This window comes from Eumetopias jubatus, unplaced genomic scaffold, assembly GCF_037043125.1.
Source record: "Eumetopias jubatus isolate StellerSeaLion01/CBP00866 unplaced genomic scaffold, mEumJub1_p1.0 scaffold_13, whole genome shotgun sequence".
Taxonomy (NCBI): Eukaryota; Metazoa; Chordata; class Mammalia; order Carnivora; family Otariidae; genus Eumetopias; species Eumetopias jubatus.
Genome location: NW_028274819.1, coordinates 15,534,156 through 15,556,953, shown reverse-complemented (window position 1 = coordinate 15,556,953; position 22,798 = coordinate 15,534,156). Strand labels below are relative to the sequence as shown.

Below are 22,798 nucleotides of genomic sequence, written 5' to 3'. Positions count from 1 at the left end.
CCCCACCAAAACTTATTTTTATACATAAAAAAACCAAAGGGGCACCTGGGTGGCTCAGTCGATTGAGCGTCCAACTCTTGATTTCAGCTCAGGTCACGACCTCAGGGTTGTGAGATCAAGCCCCACATCAAGCTCTGCGCTCAGCAGGGAGTTTGTTTGAGATTCTCTCTCTCCCTCTCCTTCTGCACCTCCCCTTGCCTCTCTCTCTCTCTTAATCTAAAATAAATAAATCTTAAAAAACCCAACCAAACAAAGATTTTATAGCCACACAATTCCAAAGTACTAAAAAATGGGCACATTTCCTCTGTGTTCCTACTTCATCCTACTCTGTGATGTAATTTCCTGCTTCCTTGTTAAAATCCCCAGTAGACTCTAAGGTCCCTAAGGCAGAGATAGTGTTTTGTTCAATGTTGCATTCCCAGCACGCAGTAGAGGGTGTAGCCTGTAGTGGTTGCATAGTTCAATTTGTTGAATGGAGGGATGTGCCGTGATCGTATAGTGGTTAGTACTCTGTGTTGTGTTGAATGGAGGGATGGACAGATGATGCAGCCCCTGTTCTTATGTTCTAGGTGTAAAATCACAAATCAATGGTTGTCAGACTTCAGTAGTGTCTAATCCAAAATAGTGTCAATGTCCCCAGTAATTTTAAGGTTCCCCTGCTCCTGGTGGCACCAAGAGGAGGGTGACACAGATAGAAGCCTATTGTATTCTTCAGCCTATGGAAGAGACATATTAATTGGAAAAATCAGAGAATCTGCAACAAAGAGTCAAAGATGGAACAGGATAGAGAGCTCAGAAATAAACTCATGCATATATGATCCATTAATTTTTTACAAAAGAGTCAACATATACAATGGGGAAAAGATCGTCTCTTCAATAAATGGTATTAGAAAAACTAGATATCCACATGCAAAGGAATGAAACCATACCCCATCTTGTACCACACACTAAAGTCAACTCAAAATGGATCAACAACTTAAACTTAAGACCTGAAACCATAAAACTCTGAAAATAAAACATAGGGGATAAGCTCCTTGACACTGGTCTTGGCAATGATTTTTTGGATTTGACACCAAAAGCAAAAATAAATAAGTGGGACTAGATCAAACTAAAAAGCTTCTGCACGGCAAAGGAAATCATTAACAAAGTCAGAAGGCAGGGGTACCTGGCTGGCTCAGTTGGTAGAGCATATGACTCTGTGAGCTCAAGCCCCATGGTGGGGGTAGAGATTACTTAAAAAACATCAGAAGAAAACCTATGGAATGAGAGAAAATATCTGCAAATAATGTTATTCAGTCTTAAAAAGAAGGAAATCTTGCCATTTGTGACAACATGGATGAACCCGGAGGGCATCATGTTGAGTGAAAGGAGGCAGAGAGAGAAAGACAAATACTGCATGGTATCACTTAAATGTGGAACCTAAAATAAAAGATCAAATTCGTAGATACAGAGAGCAGAATGGTGGTTGCTGGGGAGTGGGGAAATAAGGAGAAGATGGCAAAAGGGTATAAACTTTCAGTTATTAAAGAAAAAAAAGTAACTACCTGAGGTGGTAAATGTGTTAATTAACTCAGTGCTGGGAACCCTCTCACTGTGTGTAAATATATCAAATACCACGTTGCACACTTTAAATATATTACCCAAAAAAAGTTCTGATAAATTTTCTATGAATGAGTTAAAAAAAAAAAAAAAAGGCAAGCAAAACTACTACCTCATTCAACCTTGGTTTGTCATTTCGCATCGTGGAAGAACTGGCATTCTCTGAATTTCTGAAAAAGGTAGGCTGTTTTTGCAGAGTAGAAGCAAACCCTGCCCTTTCCTGGAAGGATTGAGTGCAAAGAGAATATTTTTCAATTGATCCATTGCAATTACTCTACTCATAATTGACCCAATTCGCTCAACAGTAAAATCTCTACGTCTGAAAGCATTTTCATCATTAGGAAGCAGGGGGCATGGAGTGGGGATGGCAGCTGGGAGGAGACTGGGAAGGAGCCCAGCATCCCTATACTGGACAAGGCCGGACACCTGAGCTACCCAGCAAACCTGGACTGGCTCCAGCCACCACTTCTCCAGTAACCACCATGATCAAAACCCATGCCAGAGTGTAGAATAGAATTGGTGGGCCAAGGCTGAGATCTGCTCAGAGATGTCCAGAGGACTCACGGAAGAGCTAAGAACTCAAAATAGCTTCCTTCTACCCCATTCCCCATTCCCTTTCTGGTTTAGAGTAAACTTTATCCCCTTGTCCTGCTCCGTCCATGGAATGCTCTTTGACCAGAGCCTTCTTACCGGGACATCTTCCGTTAACTTTAACTCCCTCATCAAATTATTTTTCTGATACTGTTCATTTCGCTGTTTCCTCGTCTGAAGTGGCTTCTTTTTTTTCTTCTTATACATCTTCTTCTTTTGATTCACCTATTCCAGAAAGCACAGAGAAAGTCATCATTGGGGATTCCAGAGGTACACCCACCCACATGGAGCCCTTTTCCATAGGACACTCAAGCCACAATGGCTAACCCAGTACATGGGCCCCATGGTGCTGACCTCCTGCTGGTTTGGGGAATAAACAGTTCAGGTACCTCCATAGCAGAATCTACTCCCCATTTAACATCCCCAAATCCCACTACTATAGGTATACTGCCAAAGGGGCAACTACACCAATAACCAAGTATCTGTGTTTCAAAATATAAAACCAGGTAAGTCGTGGCAATAATGTCAGGTACAGATAATACTGATCATCAGGTGTGTGGTTAAAAGATGCAGTTTGGCTGGGGCACCCAGGCGGCTCAGTCAGTTAAGCGTCTGACTCCTTTGGCTCTAGTCATGATCTCAGGGTTGTGGGACTGAGCCCCTCATTAGGCTCTGTGCTGTGGTGTGGAGGAGCCTGCTTAAGATTCTCTCTCGGGCGCCTGGGTGGCTCAGTTGGTTAAGCGACTGCCTTCGGCTCAGGTCATGATCCCGGAGTCCCGGGATTGAGTCCCACATCGGGCTCCCGGCTCAGCGGGGAGCCTGCTTCTCCCTCTGACCTTCTCCCCTCTCATGCTGTTTCTCTCTCTCTCTCTCTCTCTCAAATAAATAAATAAAATCTTAAAAAAAAAAAAAAAAGATTCTCTCTCTCCCGCTCCCTCTGGCACTCCCCTAACCCCTGCAACCTGCTCACCCTCTCTCTTTCTAAAAAAAAAAAGACAATTTTTTAAAAAATTTAGAAGATTCAGTTTGGCTATTACCACAAGGTGGTTTTAATAATTAAGCAAATGAGGGCGCCTGGGTGGCTCAGTTGGTTGGGCGACTGCCTTCGGCTCAGGTCATGATCCTGGAGTCCCTGGATCGAGTCCCGCATCGGGCTCCCTGCTTGGCAGGGAGTCTACTTCTCCCTCTGACCCTCCCCCTTCTCATGTGCTCTCTCTCTCTCTCATTCTCTCTGTCTCAAATAAATAAATAAGATCTTTAAAAAAAATAATTAAGCAAATGAAGTTCAGGACTAATTATCCAGGGACCTATGGTGTGGTGAAGCTTATACCAATGTAAATCCAGCTGAAAAACTTATATGGTCCAATCTCATTTGGCTGGCTCCACCTGGCACAGCCTTAAGCTCAACTTATGATGGAGATATTTCTTAATGCAACTAGGAAATCATGTGCATAATGAATTATAACAAATATTTTGTTGTTCCTAAAGCTTTTATATCATCTACATATGAAAAAGTCTGTGAACAAGATGAGGCAAAAAAAACACTTAATATATGGAAATACAAAAAACTATGACTACATGAATAAAGAAACACTTTTTAAAAACGTATGGGTCAGGGTGCCTGGATGGCTCAGTCGGTGGAGCATGCAATTCTTTTTTTTTTTAAAGATTTTATTTATTTATTTGAGAGAGAGAGAATGAGAGACAGAGAGCATGAGAGGGAAGAGGGTCAGAGGGAGAAGCAGACCCCCCGCTGAGCAGGGAGCCCGATGTGGGACTCGATCCCGGGACTCCAGGATCATGACCTGAGCCGCAGGCAGTCGCTTAACCAACTGAGCCACCCAGGCGCCCTGGAGCATGCAATTCTTGATCTTGGGGTCGTGATTTCGAGCCCCATGTTGGGTGTAGAGACATAAGTATAAAAATAAAGTCTTAAATAAATAAATAAGTATGGGTCATTTTTAACAACCTCTATCTCTTAAGATGGTTTTCACTTTTTTTTAAAGATTGTATTTACTGGGGCACCTGGGTGGCTCAGAGGTTAAGCGTCTGCCTTCAGCTCAGGTCACGATCCCAGGGTCCTGGGATCGAGCTCCGCGTCGGGCTCCCTGCTGAGGGGAATCTGCTTCTCCCTCTCTCTCTCTCTGCCCCTCTCCCCTCTCATGCTTGCTCTCTCTCAAATAAATAAAATCTTTAAAAAAGTAAAAAAAATAAAGATTGTATTTATTCATTTGACAGAGAGAGAGAGAGCACAAGCAGGGGGAGTGGCAGACAGAGACAGAGGGAGAAGCAGGCTCCTCACTGAGCAGGGAGCCTGATGCGGGGCTCCATCCAGGACCCCAGGATCATGACCTGAGGCGAAGGCAGATGCTTAACCGACTGAGCCACCCAGGCGCCCCTTTTCTACAGATTTTAGCTGGAACGTTCCACCAAATTATCCAGGAGGGTCACACTTTCCTTAAGGCTGCTACTTCCTGGGGGTGAGGCTATCCCATCTTACCTCATGTGCTATGTTCAGTAGGTGAAGAGGGAGACCATCTGAGAGGGAACTGTCAGAACCACTGGTGCTGTTTCCAGAAGGAAAGAAGAAAGGGAAACAGCTGTTATTAATGTCTAGGAAGGGGAACATTTACCAGACCAGCAGCATGGGATTAGGATATTCAGGCTGCTACTTGCCCCCAATGCCTGCATTTCGATGACCAAGAATTCTTTTTTTTTTTTTTAAGATTTTATTTATTTACTTATTTGAGAGAGAGAGCACGCATGAGAGAGGGGAGGGTCAGAGGGAGAAGCAGACTCCCTGCTGAGCAGGGAGCCCGATGTGGGACTCGATCTCAGCACTCCAGGATCATGACCTGAGCCGAAGGCAGTAGCTTAACCAACTGAGCCACCCAGGCGCCCCAATGACTAAGAATTCTTGACAAGCACATTCATTCATTCATCCTGAACATGTACTGCACGCTAGGCAGTGCATCAAGCACAGAGATGAATGTGGCAGAGCCCCTGACCCCACGGAGTTTGCAATCCATGTGGCAAAATAAATACTGGCCATGTGGGCCAAGCTGCCCTTGGCAGCGACCGTGACAGGCTGGAAGATTCTTAGTGTGCAGCCCTGGACAAGACCAGGGGACTGTGATTTGTTTGAAAGCAGGGTTTGTTTCATTCATTCCTGTCTGGCCAGTACCAGTTCAGACAGCAAGGATCCTACCAGGTACTCTTTAAAACTGCGTTGAATATACACATAAACATATTTGATAACAAGTATTCTGTAGGTCGGAGACCAGGAATACTACTTTCATTATCCCAATTCCTGCTTCAAAAGTTGTGGATGCGTGCCCAGACTGATCTAAAGTCTTCCCCCACAAACGGGCAGCCCTCCTGCAAGGGCTAGGATGAACTAGGGCTGAACAAGGGCTCAGATAATCCACCCTTGCTGCTTCCATCACATCCATCATTCAAGTGTTACATTGTATTTTCCCCTTTCCTGGAGTGTGGGGGCTAGAACTGGGAGCTGTGCTCCACCACATGGCCACATGGCCTCCATATATAAACAAATGTCTCAGGCACAAAACTCAGATCTCCTGGGAAAAGATGGCATTTCAAACCATTCTTTTGCTTACGCCTTTCATCCTGTTGTGAACTCCACCTCCCTTCCTTTGGCGCACAATGAGGAACCCCACAGTAAGACAGCAGGAAGAAAGCCCTCTCTTCTCTGATCTAATTCCCAATTCCCTGTTCTCAAAAGGCTTTTCTAGTCTGAAGAGTAGCTTTTGAGGCCATTGGATAAGAGTCTCTGAAGTCCCTTTCGGAGATAACGGAAGACTTTAATAAACAGGATAAAAGCATTAGATGCAGTATGCCCCAGAAAATGTTGGAGACCATGTAGGTGCACACACAGGGCACACTCAAACTCAGCTTGGACACTCACAGTCTGCTTTTCTGCGTCACGGTGGGAGTGGACAGGTGGAGCCCCATGGAGGCTTGTGACAGCCGGCTTCCTAATGCAGATGCTGGCAAGCTGGTTTCGGTAATTCTTACCTCACGGTGTCAGGGTACCCCTAGATACTAGAATTCAGTCTCCCTGTTTCTGAGGTGACTTCCCCTGGGCGCTATCCTAATGGGTTGACATTCAGGGGCATTTTGTTGTTGAGGCTGAAAGTGAAGCATGGTTCCTGCAGTGGTCCTGGAGAGCTAGGCAGAGAATTCTGGGAGAGTGGAGGAGGCAAAATGGTAAATGGGCACACTGCCTGGCCTGATGCTCTGATTTAAGGTTCTTAAGGAGACATTTGGGAGACTCAGAACTGCAGAATGGCTTCAGGGCGCAGATACCGATGTGCCACTTAGAGTAGGAGGGAGACCAGCCCCTTCGCCCTGTCCACCGCGGTCTACAGTGCCACCTCTGGCCGAGGACTGCCATGTCCAGCCCAGAAACCTGACTGAGGGCAGCTGGGGCAGGCTTGAGGCACCTTGGCCAGTAAGCTGGAGTAGAAGGTGTTCTCGCACACCTGTAGAGACACCCACCCACCTGCGGGCTTCCTAAAATACTTGTGGAGATTACGAGTGTGGGGCTGAGATCCTACCCACTAAGTTAATTCAACAAATATGTACTGAGCTCTCCCTATAGGCTGGGAACTGTTCTAGGTGCATGAGATACAGAGGTGAACAAAATAAAGATCTCTGACCTTGTGGAACCCATATCTTTGTAGGGGGAAACAGACAATAGATAATAAACACAATAAAGATGTAAATGACATAGAAGGACAGAGGTGATGAAATGCTTTGGGAAAAAGGAGAGCACCTCAGAGGGACAGGGACTGAATGGCAGGGAGGCCAAGGCTGGGGAACAAGTGGTAGTAGTAGAGTAACAAGGGTAGGCCATATTGAAAACGTTGACATTTAAACAAAGACTTGAAGGAGGTGAGGGATGAGCCATGTAGATATCTAGGGGAAGAGCATTCTCAGCAGCTGGGACTGTTAGTGCAAAGGCCCTGAGGTAGAAGAGGGCCTGGCAAATCTGAAGAAGAGGAGACCAGTGTAGCCATAGCGGTGTGTGAGAGGGTGAGGGTGGAGGTTATAAGGTTATCAGGTGGCTAGATCCTATAGCCTGGACTTTTTACCTCATTTCCTGGCTCCTCCTTACCTCTGTGACCTCTTAGAGCTGTGGTACCCAGCTTAGAGTTGGACCTTCTCTTTACTCTAGCTGCACTTGCTCCCTTGGGATCTCATCTAGTCTTAAGGTTTATTTATCTTTTTATTTATTTTTTTAAAAGATTTTATTTATTTATTTGAGAGAGAGAGTGCATGCATGTGAGTGGAGAAAGGGGCAGAGGGAGAGGGAGAGAATCTCAAGCCAACTCCATGCTGAGCATGGAGCCCAATGTGGGGCTTGATCTCACAACCCTGAGATCATGACCTGAGCCAAAACCAAGAGTCAGATGCTTAAATGACTGAGACACCCAGGTATCCCTAGTCTCTAGGTTTAAACATCATCTATCCAATGATGACCCTATTTGACCTCTCCACTGAACTCCAGACTCATATATTCAACTGCCCATCCACTATCTCCATTTAGATGTCTAATAGACATCTCAGAATGAATGTGCCTAACACTAGCCTCTGGATCTTCATCATTCCCCTAAACTTCTCCATCCCCTTGATCTTCCCCATCTCAGTAAAAGCCAACTCCATTCAACCAATTATGGACTCATTCTCTTTCTCTCAGGCTCCATATCCAATCCACAAGAAAGTCCTAATGTTTGAGACTTCAGAATATATCTAGAATCCAACCAATTCATACACTCCCAACCACTACAACTACTCAGGTCTAGACCACCGTCTGTATTTACCTGTATTATTGCAAGAGCCTCCTAATGAATGTTCCTGTTTACACACCTTCCCTCTCTACAATCTATTTTCCACATAGCAGCCAGGCTATTCCTACTGAAACTAAAACCCAAGTCAGAACATGACACTTCTCTCCTTAAAACCTTCCAAAGGCTTTCCACCTCCCTTGGAGTAAAAGACAAAGGCTTTACAATTGCCTAAAGGCCCTACACATACTGCCTGCCCAACTCCGTAACTTAGAAATGAGGCTGTCAAAGAACAGGCACTCAATACACAGTTGTTGAAGAAATGAAATATATTTAAGTGTGCCATGATTTATTCAATATTTTGCACCTGAGGTTCAAAACCAATGAAACAACAAGAGCAAACAAAAATAATAATAATAAAATAGAACTTCTCTGGTTTTTCTTTGAAATGAAGTTTGTTACCTGGATTCAATGTCAGACAAAGAGATGTCACTCCAACTTCCTTCTAAATCCATATCTTGTCCAAGTTCATTGAATTTCTTATGGATCTCCTGTTGTAAGAGCTCTTTAAGCTCTGCTAAACACTGCATGAACTATGGAAGTGAAAAAAAAAAGAACATTTTTTATTATTCATTTATTTACTTATTTATTTATCAAATATTTACTAAGTATATACCGAAAGGCAATTTATTTATTGCTGGGGACATAAAGATGAGTGGGCTGTCACCTCTGCTAGTAAGGACGTATTAACATATAAATTACATGAGCTGTAGTAAGAGTCTGTAGGGCAGAATATCACTGAACACTGCTTTAGGCACTTTTCTCTGGCTAAAGGCAATAATAAACTTCTTAAATAATGCAAAGGTCTGATTTATTTTGTTTTTTTGAATAGCAAGGAAGGAAATGTTAGAGTGGGGTTGTTCAGATTTTGGCCCACGGCAGATGTGATTTAACAGGCCACGTTGTGGTCGCATTCTCCTTTAAATATGTTTTATTAAGCAGTTGCATCCAGAGCAGTCTGTATCAGTATCCCCAGGGCCATCTGAGAGGGGGCATGAGAGAGGAGCGAGATTGAGCCCATGAGCACAGACTCCCTTTTGAGAAGCTAAGCGATGAAGGGAAATAGAACTATCCTCCTGACTCTGCTGAAGAAACAAGGCCGAAGGAGACCCGTGTACGAGTCAGGACGGGGGCAGCTAAGAGCACGTGCAGTTGAGAAGTAAGAGGACGAAAAAACTGAGGACACAGAAAAGGAGGAGGGAATGAATGAGGCCAGACCTTAGGGAGGCCATGGAGTCGGGGGCTGGCAGGTGCGCAAAGGGGTTCGTTTTGGAAAAGAGAGAGGACTCCTGCTTTTCTGAAAAGCAAAGTGAGGGAGAAGTGTGCTGACAGAGAGTCAGCATGAAGGCTTCTACCTTCTTGGCAAGTTATGAGGTCTTGCCATTTGCGGAGAGCGTGCAGCCTGGGGGCTTTCTTACTTTATTGATAATAAAAACTTCTGAACAATATTAAGAGGAAAATAAAGACCACCTATAATCTCACTGGGCTGACCCTGACCCCATGTGAAACTGATCCCAGTAGCATCACACTGTTCCTGAAAGCCCACTCTTACCTTGGTTCGGTCAGGATCACAGAAATCCAGAAGGGTGTCACAAACATGGTAACCTAGAGACTTTAGATCCTCAGTGGTAAAGTGAGTATCTCTTTTATGGCCTGGAAAACAAATCCATAAACATTTATTATTAAATCCTAATGAGCAAATGCAATCTAATTTATGAAGAATTCCTTACCACCACCACCTCTGATTCTAGAATATTGTGCTTCTGGACAGGGTCTTTCTCCCTCTAGTTCTGGTTTGGTTTAGAAGAATCTTTGGCAATGAATAAGTCTGCAGTCATATGGCTATAGTTACTGAAGTTTTACTCTATGGTAGGTGCTATGCCAAGGGCTTTATGTGCATTATCTCATTAGGTGGGACCTACAAGGCGGGTACTACTGTTATTGTCGGTTTAAAAAAAAAAATGAGGTTCGCAGAGTTAAGTAACTTAGCCAGGATCACACCACTTGGAAATGGAGCTGAAAGTCAAACCCAGATCTGCCTGATTCCAGGTCTTGAGCAACAGCCATGCTATATTGCCCTGTAAAGTATAACATTTCACCCTGAAATTGAGCTTGGTCAAATTCAGCAGAAGGCACAGTTAGGAATATCCTCTAGGTCAATCATCTCTCCAGCCTTCAAAGGGATTTCATGTCCTCCGTGCTTTGCTTGGCCTCCCCTTGCCATGCTGACCTATGATACACAAACAAGAGCTTACCCAGGGTGGACCCCCCAAAGGTAGACTCCATGGTGTAGCTGTTGAGGATCCCCATGCGCCACATCACAACTCGGCCCGTTCCTTCCTTGCACTTTTGCACCTTAAAGTTACAGCTATGAAAAGAGAACTAAAGAGAAACCCAAATCCTCTGTTAAACATAAACTGGCAAACGTTAAGATGCCTAAGATTCATTACTACAATACAAGAATGGTTTGCTGGGGGGTCTATATATTATTTCCCAACATATGTTCCATAAAATAGTAATTTTACAGGATGTTAACAGGTATTACAGAGGAGAAAATGAGTTCTGTGGTCATGTTGGTCAGAAGAAGGAAGGACTAATAAAATTACACAGACTTCCTATGCAGGATCTCTCAGAGCATTTATGTTACTGTCGACTGTGAGTCTCCAAAGGGGAGAGAGTAGATTCTGTTTCTTACTGCCTGTGACCTTTTCTTCCCTTTTCCACCCTTCCTGGGGACATTTTGCAGGACGAGGGTGCCTTGAACTCCTGGTTGTGAATGCTGGCTTACTTTGCATTCAAGACACTTTTCTAAGGTTTATTTCTACCCCTCCCCAACTTGAGCCCTTGGATCCAGTTGGGTTTATCCTCTATCTGTGATTCAGGTATGCCTCACCCCTGTAATCTCTGCCTGGAATTCTCACTCCCTCTTACTTAATGTTCTTGGCTTGGAGTTCAATATCCTCCATTGTCTTTCATGACCACCCCAACCCTCTTTCCTTACTTGGGGTTTGTAACATACACTTGGCACCCATCCAAACCTACCATATCCTGCTGAAAATGCATTACAGTTGGAAGGTATCTCACCACTTAGCAGTTTTTAAGTTGTGCACCCTGGAATCCAGGGGTTCTATTGAGGAGCCTCAGGCATTCCTGCCACAAGGACTGAAGGAGGCAGAATGGGCAAGGTTCCAAGCCCAAGCCCTCTATCTGTCTTCAATTAGTGTAGCTCTGCTTTTAACTGTTTTAGATACTGAGTTCTGGATATCATTTTTTTTAAGATTTTTTATTTCTTTATTTGACAGAGAGAGATACAGCGAGAGAGGGCACAAAAGCAGGGGGAGTGGGAGAGGGAGAAGCAGGCTTCCCGCCGAGCCGGGAGCCCAATGTGGGGCTCGATCCCAGGACCCTGGGATCATGACCTGAGCTGAAGGCAGACGCTTAACGACTGAGCCACTCAGGTGACCCTGGATATCATTTTTTTAAAAGATTTTATTTATAGAGCACCTGGGTGGCTCAGTCGTTAAGTGTCTGCCTTCGGCTCAGGTCATGATCCCAGGGTCCTGGGTTCAAACCCCACATTGGGCTCCCTGCTCGGTGGGAAGCCTGCTTCTCCCTCTCCCACTCCCCTGCTTGTGTTCCCTCTTTACTGTGTCTCTCTCTGTCAAATAAATAAATAAAATCTTAAACAAAAAAGATTTTATTTATTTATTTATTTATTTACTTATTTATTTATTTATTTAAGAGGGGGGGGGAGAGAGAGAGAGAGAGAGAACACAAGCTGCGGGAGGGGCAGAGGGAGATGGAGAAGCAGACTCCCCGCTGAGCAGAGAGCCCAACTCAGGGCTTGATCTTGAGACTCCAGAACCATGACCTGAGCTGAAGGCAGGTGCTCAACTGACTGAGCCATCCAAGAACCCCTGGATGTCACTTAAAAATGTTTTTAGGGGCGCCTGGGTGGCTCAGTTGGTTAAGCGACTGCCTTCGGCTCAGGTCATGATCCTGGAGTCCCGGGATCGAGTCCCACATCGGGCTCCCTACTCAGCGGGGAGTCTGCTTCTCCCTCTGACCCTCTTCCCTCTCATGCTCTCTATCTCTCATTCTCTCTCTCAAATAAATAAATAAATAAATAAATCTTAAAAAAAAAAAAGATTATCTACTAAGAGTTTGAACCTGTGCCCAAACAAAGCAGCCAGGCAATTTTTAAAAATCATCTTTATTGAAGGGCACCTCGGTGGCTCAGTCGGTTGAGCACCTGACTCTTGATTTCGGCTCAGGTCATGATCTCAGAGTCATGAGATCTAGCCCGTGATGGGCTCCACGCTGGGAATGGAGCCTGCTTAAGATTCTCTCTCTCCCTCTGCCCAGCCCCCTCTAAAAAAATCATCTTTATTGAGATATAATTCACATATCATAAAACTCATTTATTTAAAGTACACAATTCAATGATTTCAGTATATTTACAGAGTTGAGCGGCCATCACCATAATCTAAGTTTCGAACATTTTCATTACCTCCAAAAAGAAACCCAGCACCTAAAAGCAGTCATGCCACCCTCCTCCTCCCTGCCCCAGGCAATCACTAAACAACGTTCTGTCTCTACAGATTTGCCTCTTCTGAAGATTTCATACAATGGAATCATATAGGGGCGCCTGGGTGGCTCAGTCGGTTAAGCGTCTGCCTTTGCCTCAGGTCATGATCCCAGGGTCCCGGATCGAGCCCCACATCGGGCGCCCCGCTCAGCAGGGAGTCTGCTTCTCCCTCTCCCTGTCCCTCTGCCCCTCCTCCCACTTGTGGGCATGTACTCTCTCTCTAAGACATAAATAAAATTTAAAAAAAGATGGAATCACACAAAATGTGGCCTTCTGGGTCTGGCTTCTTTTGCATAGCATGCTTTCATGGTTTACCCATGTCTTAGCATATTCATACTTTTTTTTTTTTTGCCCAATAACATTCCATTGTGTGTATATACCATGTTTTATTTATCTGTTTCTCTGTGGATATACAGAGTAATTATTTTTTTATTTGACAGAGAGAGACACAGCGAGAGAAGGAACACATACAGGGCGAGTGGGAGAGGGAGAAGCAGGCTTCCCGCTGAGCAGGAAGCCTGACGCGGGGCTCGATCCCAGGACCCTGGGATCATGACTTGAGCTGAAGGCACACACTTAACTGACTGAGCCAACCAGGCACCCCAGTAATTTTTTTTTTAAGATTTATTTATTTTACAGAGAGTGAGAGAGGGCACAAGTGGGGGTAGGAGCAGAGGGAGAGGGAGAGAATCTCAAGCAGACTCCCTTCTGAGTATGGAGCTCAATGCAAGGCCTGATCTCATGACCCTGAGATCATGACCTGAGCCAAAATCAAGAGTTGGACGCTTAACTGATTGAGCCACCCAGGCGCCCCTACACAGAGTAATTCTTAAAGCCACACCTTTCTAAATTCTTGAAGTCCCTTTCCAAAGAAGACATACAAATGGCCAAAAGACATATAAAGAGATCCTCTATATGTTAAGAAAAAAAAAAGAAGAAGATAGCAGGAGGGGAAGAATGAAGGGGGGGGATCGGAGGGGGAGACGAACCATGAGAGACGATGGACTCTGAGAAACAAACTGAGGGTTCTAGAGGGGAGGGGGGTGGGGGGATGGGTTAGCCTGGTGATGGGTATTAAAGAGGGCACGTTCTGCACGGAGCACTGTGTGTTATGCACGAACAATGAATCATGGAACACTACATCAAAAACTAATGATGTAATGGACAGTGATTAACATAACAATAAAAATTTAAAGAATTAAAAAAAAGGATGTAAATAAAGAACGAAGGCTTAATGTAAAGAAAAAAAAAGATCCTCAACATCACTCATCATCAGGGAAATACAAATCAAAACCACAATGAGATATCACCTTACACCCACCAGAATGGCTAGAATCAAACACAAGAAATAACAAGTGTTAGGGAGGATGTGGAGAAAAAGGAACCCTCTTGCAGTGTTGGTGGGAATGTAAATTGGTCCAGCCACTGTGGAAAGCAGTATGGAGGTTCCTCAAAAAATTAAAAATAGAATTACCATATGATCCAGTAATTCCACTACTGGGTATTTACCCAATGAAAACAAAAACACTCATTCAAAAAGATATGTGCACCTATATGGTTATTGTAGCATTACTTATAATAGCCAAGACATGGAAGCAACCCAAGTGTCCATTAACAGATGAATGGATAAAGCTGTGGTACAGATCTACAATGGAATAAGACTCAGCCATAAAAATGAATGAGATCTTGCCATTTGCAACAACATGGATGGATCTAGAAGGTATAATGCTATGTGAAATAGACAGAGAAAGGCAAGTACCATATGATTTCACTCATACGTGGAATTTAAGAAACAAAACAAAGAAAAAAGAGACAAACAAGAAAAGTAGAGTCTTAAGCACAGAGAACAAACTGGTGGTTACCGGGGGGGGGATGGGTGAGATAGATAAAGGGGAGTAAGGGTACACTTATCACGATGAGCACTGAATAATGTATAGAACTGCTGAATCATTATACTGTAAAAACAAAAACAAAACCAGAGTAAATTCTGGAGGTCCAGGTTGCTGGGATTTACCTAAGAATGAAAAGAGATGCAAAGTGGCATATAGGATGCAGTGAGTTCTTTTCTTCCTTAGTCAATGGATGAGAAATTACCTTATGTGCTTACCTTGTCTGGTGCATTTTTGCTTAACATTAAAGGAAAGACGCGCTCGTGAAGCCAGTACTTGCGATCGTTGCTATTACAGCCATACAAGAAGATATTATTTTTGCGGCTGTGGCCATGGAAATCACAATACAAGAGAACCTCCCTTTCTTCCAGAAGCCTATTGAGGGGGGCAAACAAAGGACTCAGTGGACATCCAAATGATTGACAATAATCTTTTATAGTCTCTTCCTTAAGTATGTCTGTTGCTACCGTCCCTCTAAAGAAAAGGTCAACCCCTTCAAAGGACCCGATGCCCATCCTTAGCCACTGCTGTAAACACGCTACCAGCACTCCTCGCCCCTGCCAGTCGCAGGGACTTGAGATGAAAATGTGCGGATGTGGAAGGGGATTGTGGGTACACCTTGTGTAAGCTGACAAGGAAGCGGAGGAAATCTGTGGAAAGAAAGCCCACCCGGAGGCAGCCCTGGGGAAAGAAGGACGGAAGTAGAGAGGCTGTAAGTGTTGGGTTGAAACTGAGAAAGAAAGCCTGGGTCCCTGACTTTCCAGGGCCAGTTCCTGTAAGGCTCAGCTCCTCTGTTTCCTCCTCACCCAGGCATCTACTCAGTCTTCCAAACATTGTCACCTTCTCCATGATGATGATGACAGGATGAAGAGGAGGGCAGTAATGCCACACACTCACATCGTGCAGGGCACTGTGCTAAACAGATGATGTGGATCCTCCCATTTTCCTCACAGCTAACCACCTGAAGCAGGCGAGCTTAGCCCCACTCTACAGATGGGAAAACTGAAGCACAGAGAGGTACAATCACTTCAAGGTCACAGAACCGGCCCGTAGCAACACCAGGTCTCAAAGTCAGGCCTGTCTGACTCCCACGCACATGCTCTTAGCCATTTTGCCTGCCAGCCCCACATGACTCCCACCCCCTCACACAGATACGGTTACGAAGTGTGTGCGTCCACATATTCTTCTGTGCTGTGGCCCCATTTCTGGTAAAGTGGTTGCCATTACACCATAGACTTCAACTGCTTTCACAGAAGCTTGGAAAATATTAACTGATTTATTTACTATTCTTTCCTTACGAGAGGCAATATAAGAGGTAATAAAGAACTCAGACTCTGGAACCTGAGAGCCTGTTTTCAAATATCTACTCTGTCGCTTTTTAGCTCTATGACCTTGGGCAAGTTGCTTGACCTTTGGGGGCCTTAATTTCCTCACCATTTACAGACTGGAGATACTGATTGTGCCAACGCCAGAGGGTTAATATGAAGACTACATGGGCCCCATGTGGAAAGCACTGAGAGTACTACCTGTCCCCTCTACACAAACACTACCTAATTGTTAGGTACTGTTATTATTACTACACAGGCCTCATGACGAAGGCCTAGGAACTTCTCTGACTTCTGAACTCTCTATTCCATTGTTTCACTAATAAGTGAAATGCCTCTAGCTGAAATGTTGCCTGTTCAGGTTCAACCCAAAGATAAAACAGGACTTGGGACACCTGGGTGGCTCAGTCGGTTAAGCATCTGCCTTCGGCTCAGGTCATGATCCCAGGGTCTTGGGATCGAGCCCTGCGTCGGGCTCCCTGCTCAGCAGGGAGTCTGCTTCTCCCTCTGTAGTATTATTCCCCTGCTCGTGTTCTCTCTCTCTAATAAATAAATAAAATCTTTAAAAAAAAAAAAACAGGACTTAAAAGTTTGGAACTGATCACACCCACGTGACTGCAAAAATGAGGGTAAAGATAGTCTCCAAAGCCACGCCCAAGTCCCACATAAGCAGAGCCCTTGCACCCATCAGACAGTGCGCACAGCATTCGGAGGAAGATCAGCAGATAAAGGGGCTCACCTTTTGATCATGTTCCTGGTGTACCAGATGCAAGGGAAAGACTCCTTCAGAATGGTTTTATAATGCCTGTTCAAGTCCCGTCCCGCCAGTGAACACCGGTAATTCCCCACGATCACTCCATCTGGATTTAACATAGGAACCACTTTGAAGACGAAGATATCTCTGAGGAGCTGGGCATCTGGAGAGTTGCTAAGGATGAAGTCCAAAAAGCCCTTCATGATCCACGAGCCATTACTTTCTCCGGGGTGGACGCGGGCGCTCAAGACCACGGCTTTCTTGGCAGCTGCCTCCTGCGGGGTCCGGGCTGGGTTGGTGATGGTGAGCAGGTATACAGTATTTCCTGCTAGGCTCCTGCATAAAGTTCGGAGTTTGCAGAACTGAGACTGGACGGGGTTGTTCGCCACTGACAGCAGGTAGCATTGCAAGTCAGTGTACGTATATGGGTAGAAGTGTGCAAAGAAGCAAGTGTCCTGGTCGTGTGGAAACTGAATGGTCCATGTGAGACAGTAAAAGAGCTGCTGTCCATCATCCCTGTTGTTCTTATAGTACCTGATTTCATTCCCTTCTCTCCTCCAGCCAATGTTGTGGGTGCTGGCATCCAACTGGGAGTACATGAGTGGCTTCATCCCTATAGTGTAAAGACTCTTGGGTTTGAGCAAGTTGACGATGGTGAAGCGGTAGGTGGCATCTTTTCTAGTGTTCTGAACACGAAAATAAAACCACTGAGTGTGTTTGTTTGTGTAGAGGTCAGTTCGCAAGGTGAGTTCATACTCATAGGTATCTCTGTAATGGAGAAAATAGAAGAGTATCTCTGTCACCTCACACCCCCCACCCCGCAAAAAAGAAATCTAAAAAAGTGTTGTTTCCCCCTGGCAAAAACAGATCTTATTACAACAGGAAAGTCTGCTACTTCAAGCCTTAATTTTCTAATTTACATAGTTCCCCAACTCATACTATTAGGCTGGCAGAAATTTGGGTAAAGAAAGTTTATTTGGGGGGCGCCTGGGTGGCTCAGTTGGTTAAGCATCTGCCTTGGGTTCGGGTCGTAATCCCGGGGTCCTGGGATCGAGCCCTGTGTCAGGCTCCTTGCTCAGCCAAGAGCCTGATTCTCCCTCTCCCTCTGCTTGCCACTCCCCCTGCTTGTGCTCTCTCTCTCTCTCTGTCAAATAAAATGACTGAGCCACCAGGGCGCCTGGGTGGCTCAGTTGGTTAAGTGTCTGCCTTCGGCTCAGGTCATGATCCTAGGGTCCTGGGATCGAACCCCATGTCGGGCTCCCTGCTTGGTGGGGAGCCTGCTTCTCCCTCTCCCACTCCCCCTGCTTGTGTTGCCTCTCTCGCTGTCTCTCTCTGTCAAATAAATAAATAAAAATCTTAAAAAAAAAATGACTGAGCCACCCAGTTGTCCCTAAATAAAATCTTTAAAAAGAAAGAAAGAAAAAGAATAATATGAATTATTAAAAATAAGGAGATAAATCTGTGGTACTTCCATAGGAAAACATCTAAAATTTATTAAGTGGCAAAAAGCAATTTGTAAAACAGTATGTATACTGTTATCCTATAAAAATAAAAAATTTCTGGGGCACCTGGGTGGCTCAGTTGGTTAAGCGTCTGCCTTCGGCTCAGTTCATGATCCCAGGGTCCTGGGATCAAGCCCCGCGTCCAGCTCTCTGCCTGGCAGGGAGCCTGCTTCTCCCTCTCCCTCTGCTGCTCTACCTGCTTGTTCTCTCTCTGTCAAATAAATAAATAAAATCTTTTTAAAAAATAATAAATAAATAAATAAATAAATAAATTTTGTATATTATACATACACAGAAAAAAGAGGGGGAAAATTATCGCACATATACTGAACTGTTAACAGTTGCTGTATCTGGGGAGGTATGATTATAAGACTTCATTTTTTTAATGTTATGCATTTTTATTAATACAAAAAAATTTTTAAAGGGTTTTGATTTTTTAAAGATTTTTATTTATTTGTCAGAGAGAGAAAGAGAGCACAAGCAGGGGGAGCAGCAGGCAAAAGGAGAAGCAGGCTTCCCACTGAGCAGGGAGCCTGATGTGGGACTCGATCCCAGGACCCTGAGATCATGACCTGAGCCAAAGGCAGACACGGAACCGACTGAGCCACCCAGGCGTCCCTAAAGGGTTTTATTTATTTAAGTAATTGCTACCTGCAAGGTGGGGCTTGAACTCACGACCCCAAGATCAAGAGCCACGTGCTCTACTGATTGAGCCAGCCAGGTGCCCCTATTAATACAAATTTTAAATGAGCACTAAAATCATTCACAAGCAAAAAAAAACCAGTGTAGATAAATTTTGCTCTGGGGGAAAATAAGTCCCAATTATTCCATTCTTCTTCATCCTCATGACCATTTCTCACCACTTCTCTCTTTTTCAAAAGCACTCCTGACTCCTAACATGACTCCTGAAGACATGGGTCAGTCCCTCCAGTTACCGCCTCTTCGGGAATTCCCGTTACTCACACTCTGACAGCTTTTTGCAGATTCCCGCTCTCAAACCTTGACTCAAACAGGAGAGTATTATCCTCGGGTCCCTGCAGCGTGACAGCAAGCTCCCTGATAATCCCTCGCTTACCTCCCACTCTGGAACTGGTGAAATAGGAACCTTCAGTGGGCACTGCGGATGAGACAGACATATTTAGGGCGGGTTCCACTTAGAATCCATTCATCCAGCCAATATTTATTGAGCTCCTCTGTGTGTTCGATGCCATTCTAGGTTAACAATAATGAATATTCAGATTTTCAACTGTCCTTGCTGAGATTTTTAAATTTTATTTATTATTTTTTTTAAAGATTTTATTTATTTATTTGACAGAGACACAGTGAGAGAGGGAACACAAGCAGGGGGAGTGGGAGAGGGGGAAGCAGGCTTCCCGCCGAGCAGGGAGCCTGATGCGGGACTCGATCCCACTGGGATCATGACCCGAGCCGAAGGCAGACGCTTAACGACTGAGCCACCCAGGCGCCCCGAGATTTTTTAATTTAAACATCGGATTTCTTTGAAGACCTTTAAGGTGGTGTAGAGCACTTCCTTTTGCTGCATGGCTGTGCCTTTGGCATCTCAGATACTGTTTGTACCCACTTAAGCCCTAATTTTAAAGCATGTGGACAAATGATTTACATATAGAGCATCTGAAAACATTTACAATCTAAATTCTAAAAAAAAAAAGCACGTATTTATTAATTTTAAAAAAGGGTAAAGGAGAAAACAAAAAAGAGAGAATAAAGTATACTCCATATAATTTTTTGGTATATCCTTCCAGATTTAAATATAAAAAAATTAGAAGTTTGAGAAGAATTGGCATGGGTGAATATGGGTGAATGGAACAAAAATAGTAATTAGAGAAAAGAAAAGGTTATGATTGAAATTTTATCTTTAAAGTGATGCTAAAACAAAAAAATATAAAATGTATTTTATTTAATAAAAATTAGATTATAATCACCTCTATCTATCCTATTGGTGGGGTTGCAACTTAAAAAAATATATTTATTTGGGGAGGGGGAAGAGAGAGAGCCCTGCAGGAGGGGCAGAGAGAGAATCTTTAAGCAGACTCCCTGCTGAGTGCAGAGCCCCACATGCGGGCTCAACCCCAGGACCCTGAGATCACAACCTGAGCGGAAACCAAGAGTCAGACGCTCTACCAACTGAGCCACCAGATGCCCCTGTAATTTGTTCTTAAAGATTTTATTTTAAGTAATCTCTACTCCCAACATGAGGCTTGAAATTATAACCCCAAGATCAAGAATCACATGCTCCACTGATGAGCCAGCCAGGCAAATTCAATGAGACTCCTATATGACATCTTTGATTTTTTACAGTTACTTTTGCAAAACTATTTTAGGGCTTCATAGTTTTCCCAAGGACTTTGTACCACAATATTCTTATCATTGTGTCTAGAAGAACCTGTTTTGTCATCTTTTGTTGATTTTCTCTTTGTTAACTGAAAATAAAATTTCTAGATTCTCATTTGTCAGTGGCTTTGCAAGTGATTCAAGCCAATTCTTCAACATTCATCAACTTCATAAAATCCTGCATGTCTTGTAAGGATAATTTCACTTTGCAACTAATTTTTACTGTACTTGCATTATATTGTCAGATATTAATAATATCCACCAATCAGCAAGCGACTAATATCAACAAAGATGCTGACCATGGGGCAGGGTAGATGCCAGCATGAAAGAGTAATATGCATGGGGGCTTATTTTATTAGTCAGTTCATTAGCAAATATCTTCATTTATGATGACTTTTGCTTTGATAGGCAAGTCTGTCACTGTCGAGACTCAGGTAACAAACATAATAAAGGAGAGCAAAAGAGAAAGCAAACATATAAGGAAGCACATAATAGAAGAAAGCAAGCACAGAGCAGAAGAGGTCCCAAGTATACACATAATCGGGGCGCCTGGGTGGCTCAGTCAGTTAAGTGTCTGACTTCGGCTCAGGTCATGATCCTGGGGTCCTGGGATGGAGCCCCAGGTCTGGCTCCCTGCTCTGCGGGGAGTCCGCTTGTCCCTCTCCCTCCCCCTGCTCATGCTCTCTCTCTCTCAAATAAATAAATAAAATCTTTTTTACAAAAAGAAAGAGTACACATAATCCAATTAAAAGCTGGGGATCCACATGGGCGCCTGGGTGGCTCAGTTGGTTAAGCGACTGCCTTCAGTTCAGGTCATGATCCCAGAGTCCCAGGATCGAGTCCCGCATCGGGCTCCCAGCTCAGCAGGGAGCCTGCTTCTCCCTTTGACCCTCACCCCTCTCATGCTGTTTCTCTCTCTCAAATTAATTAATTAATTAATTAAAATCTTAAAAAAAAAAAAAAGCTGGGGACCCACATGGTCCATTCTCTTCACAGAACCACAAAGTATAGACCAGCAACCAGATACAATTAATATAGGAATTTTGACATTCCTTTGAGTCTCTCAGGCAACATTAAAGATGATCCAATTCATAGCCCACAGTAACATTTGGTAGTATTTGGGGTTTTTAAAAAGATTTTATTTATTCATTTGAGACAGAGAGATACAGAAAGAGAGAGAGCAAGCACAAGTAGGGGGAGAGGCAGAGGGAGAGGGAGAAGCTGACTCCCCACTGAGCAGGGAGCCTGACACGGGGCTCCATCCCAAGACCCACAGACCATGACCTGAGCAGAAGGCAGACACCTAACCATCTGAGCCACCCAGGCGCCCCTCTTTGCTAGTATTTGGTTGAGGACTTTTGTATTTATATTCGTAAGGAATACAGTTTTCCTGTGATGTCTTTGTCAGCTTTTGAATACTGGCTTTGTAAACAGCTGGAAATGTTTCCTCCTGCTACTATTTTCAGAGTTTATGAAGGATTAGTACTATTTCATCTTTAAATGTTTGATACAATTCAAACAAACCCTATCCCCATCTGGGCAAGTAATTTCTTTGCAGGAAGATTTTTTTTTTAATTTATTTATTTATTTTAGAGAAAGAGAGAGAGAGAGAGAAAAATCCAAGCACAAGTGGGGGAAGGGGCAGAGGGAGAGAAGCTCAAGCAAATGCCCCACTGAGTGTGGAGCCTCAGGTGGGGCATAATCATATGATCCATGAGAACATGACCTGCACAGAAACCACAGTTGGACACTAGCTGACTGAGCCACCCAGGCACCCTTTTGCAGGAAGATTTTTAATTACTAATTCAATGTCTTTGTTTTAGTCTATTCAGACTTTTAAACTTTCTCCCTGAGTCAGTTGTGGTAATTTGTGTTTTCCTAACAGCTTTTCCCGTCCATCTATGTTGTTTAATTTGTTGGCATTAAGTTGTACCTTGTAATTCTTTTGATTTTTGTAGATTTGCTGTTTCTGTCCCCTCTCAATCCTGATTTTGATAATTTGTATCTCCTCTTCTTTTTTCATGGTTGGGCTAGCTAAAGTTTTGTCAATTTTGTTGCTATTTCCAAAGAACCAACTTTTGGTTTGATTTTCCAGATTATTTTCCTGTTTTCTATTTCACTGATTTCCATTCTTATCTTTTTTATGTCCTTCCCTCTGGTTACTTTGGACTTAGTTTGTGCTTATTTTTCTAATTTATTAATGTGAAAGCTCAGGTAATTGATTCGAGATCTTTCTTCCTTTCAAATATAGGCATTCAAAGCCATACATTTATCTTGCAGTGCTTAGCTGCATCCTTTAAATTTTGATATGTTGTTTTATTTTCACTC

General features: G+C 43.8%; 1 protein-coding gene across 1 annotated transcript in view; it reads right to left on the bottom strand.

Moving 5' to 3' along the window:
- The window catches only part of AGBL2 (AGBL carboxypeptidase 2), a 39,294-nt gene that overhangs the window by 3,207 nt on the left and 13,289 nt on the right, over positions 1-22,798 (bottom strand). Inside the window, exons 8-16 of the mRNA XM_028111213.2 lie at positions 19,082-19,235; positions 16,602-17,384; positions 14,756-14,912; positions 10,316-10,442; positions 9,613-9,713; positions 8,463-8,593; positions 4,691-4,757; positions 2,290-2,415; positions 1,712-1,819 (exon numbers count right to left, since the gene is read on the bottom strand). Coding sequence (XP_027967014.1) covers positions 1,712-1,819; positions 2,290-2,415; positions 4,691-4,757; positions 8,463-8,593; positions 9,613-9,713; positions 10,316-10,442; positions 14,756-14,912; positions 16,602-17,384; positions 19,082-19,235 — 1,754 coding nt within the window. The remainder of the gene's footprint in view (positions 1-1,711; positions 1,820-2,289; positions 2,416-4,690; positions 4,758-8,462; positions 8,594-9,612; positions 9,714-10,315; positions 10,443-14,755; positions 14,913-16,601; positions 17,385-19,081; positions 19,236-22,798) is intronic.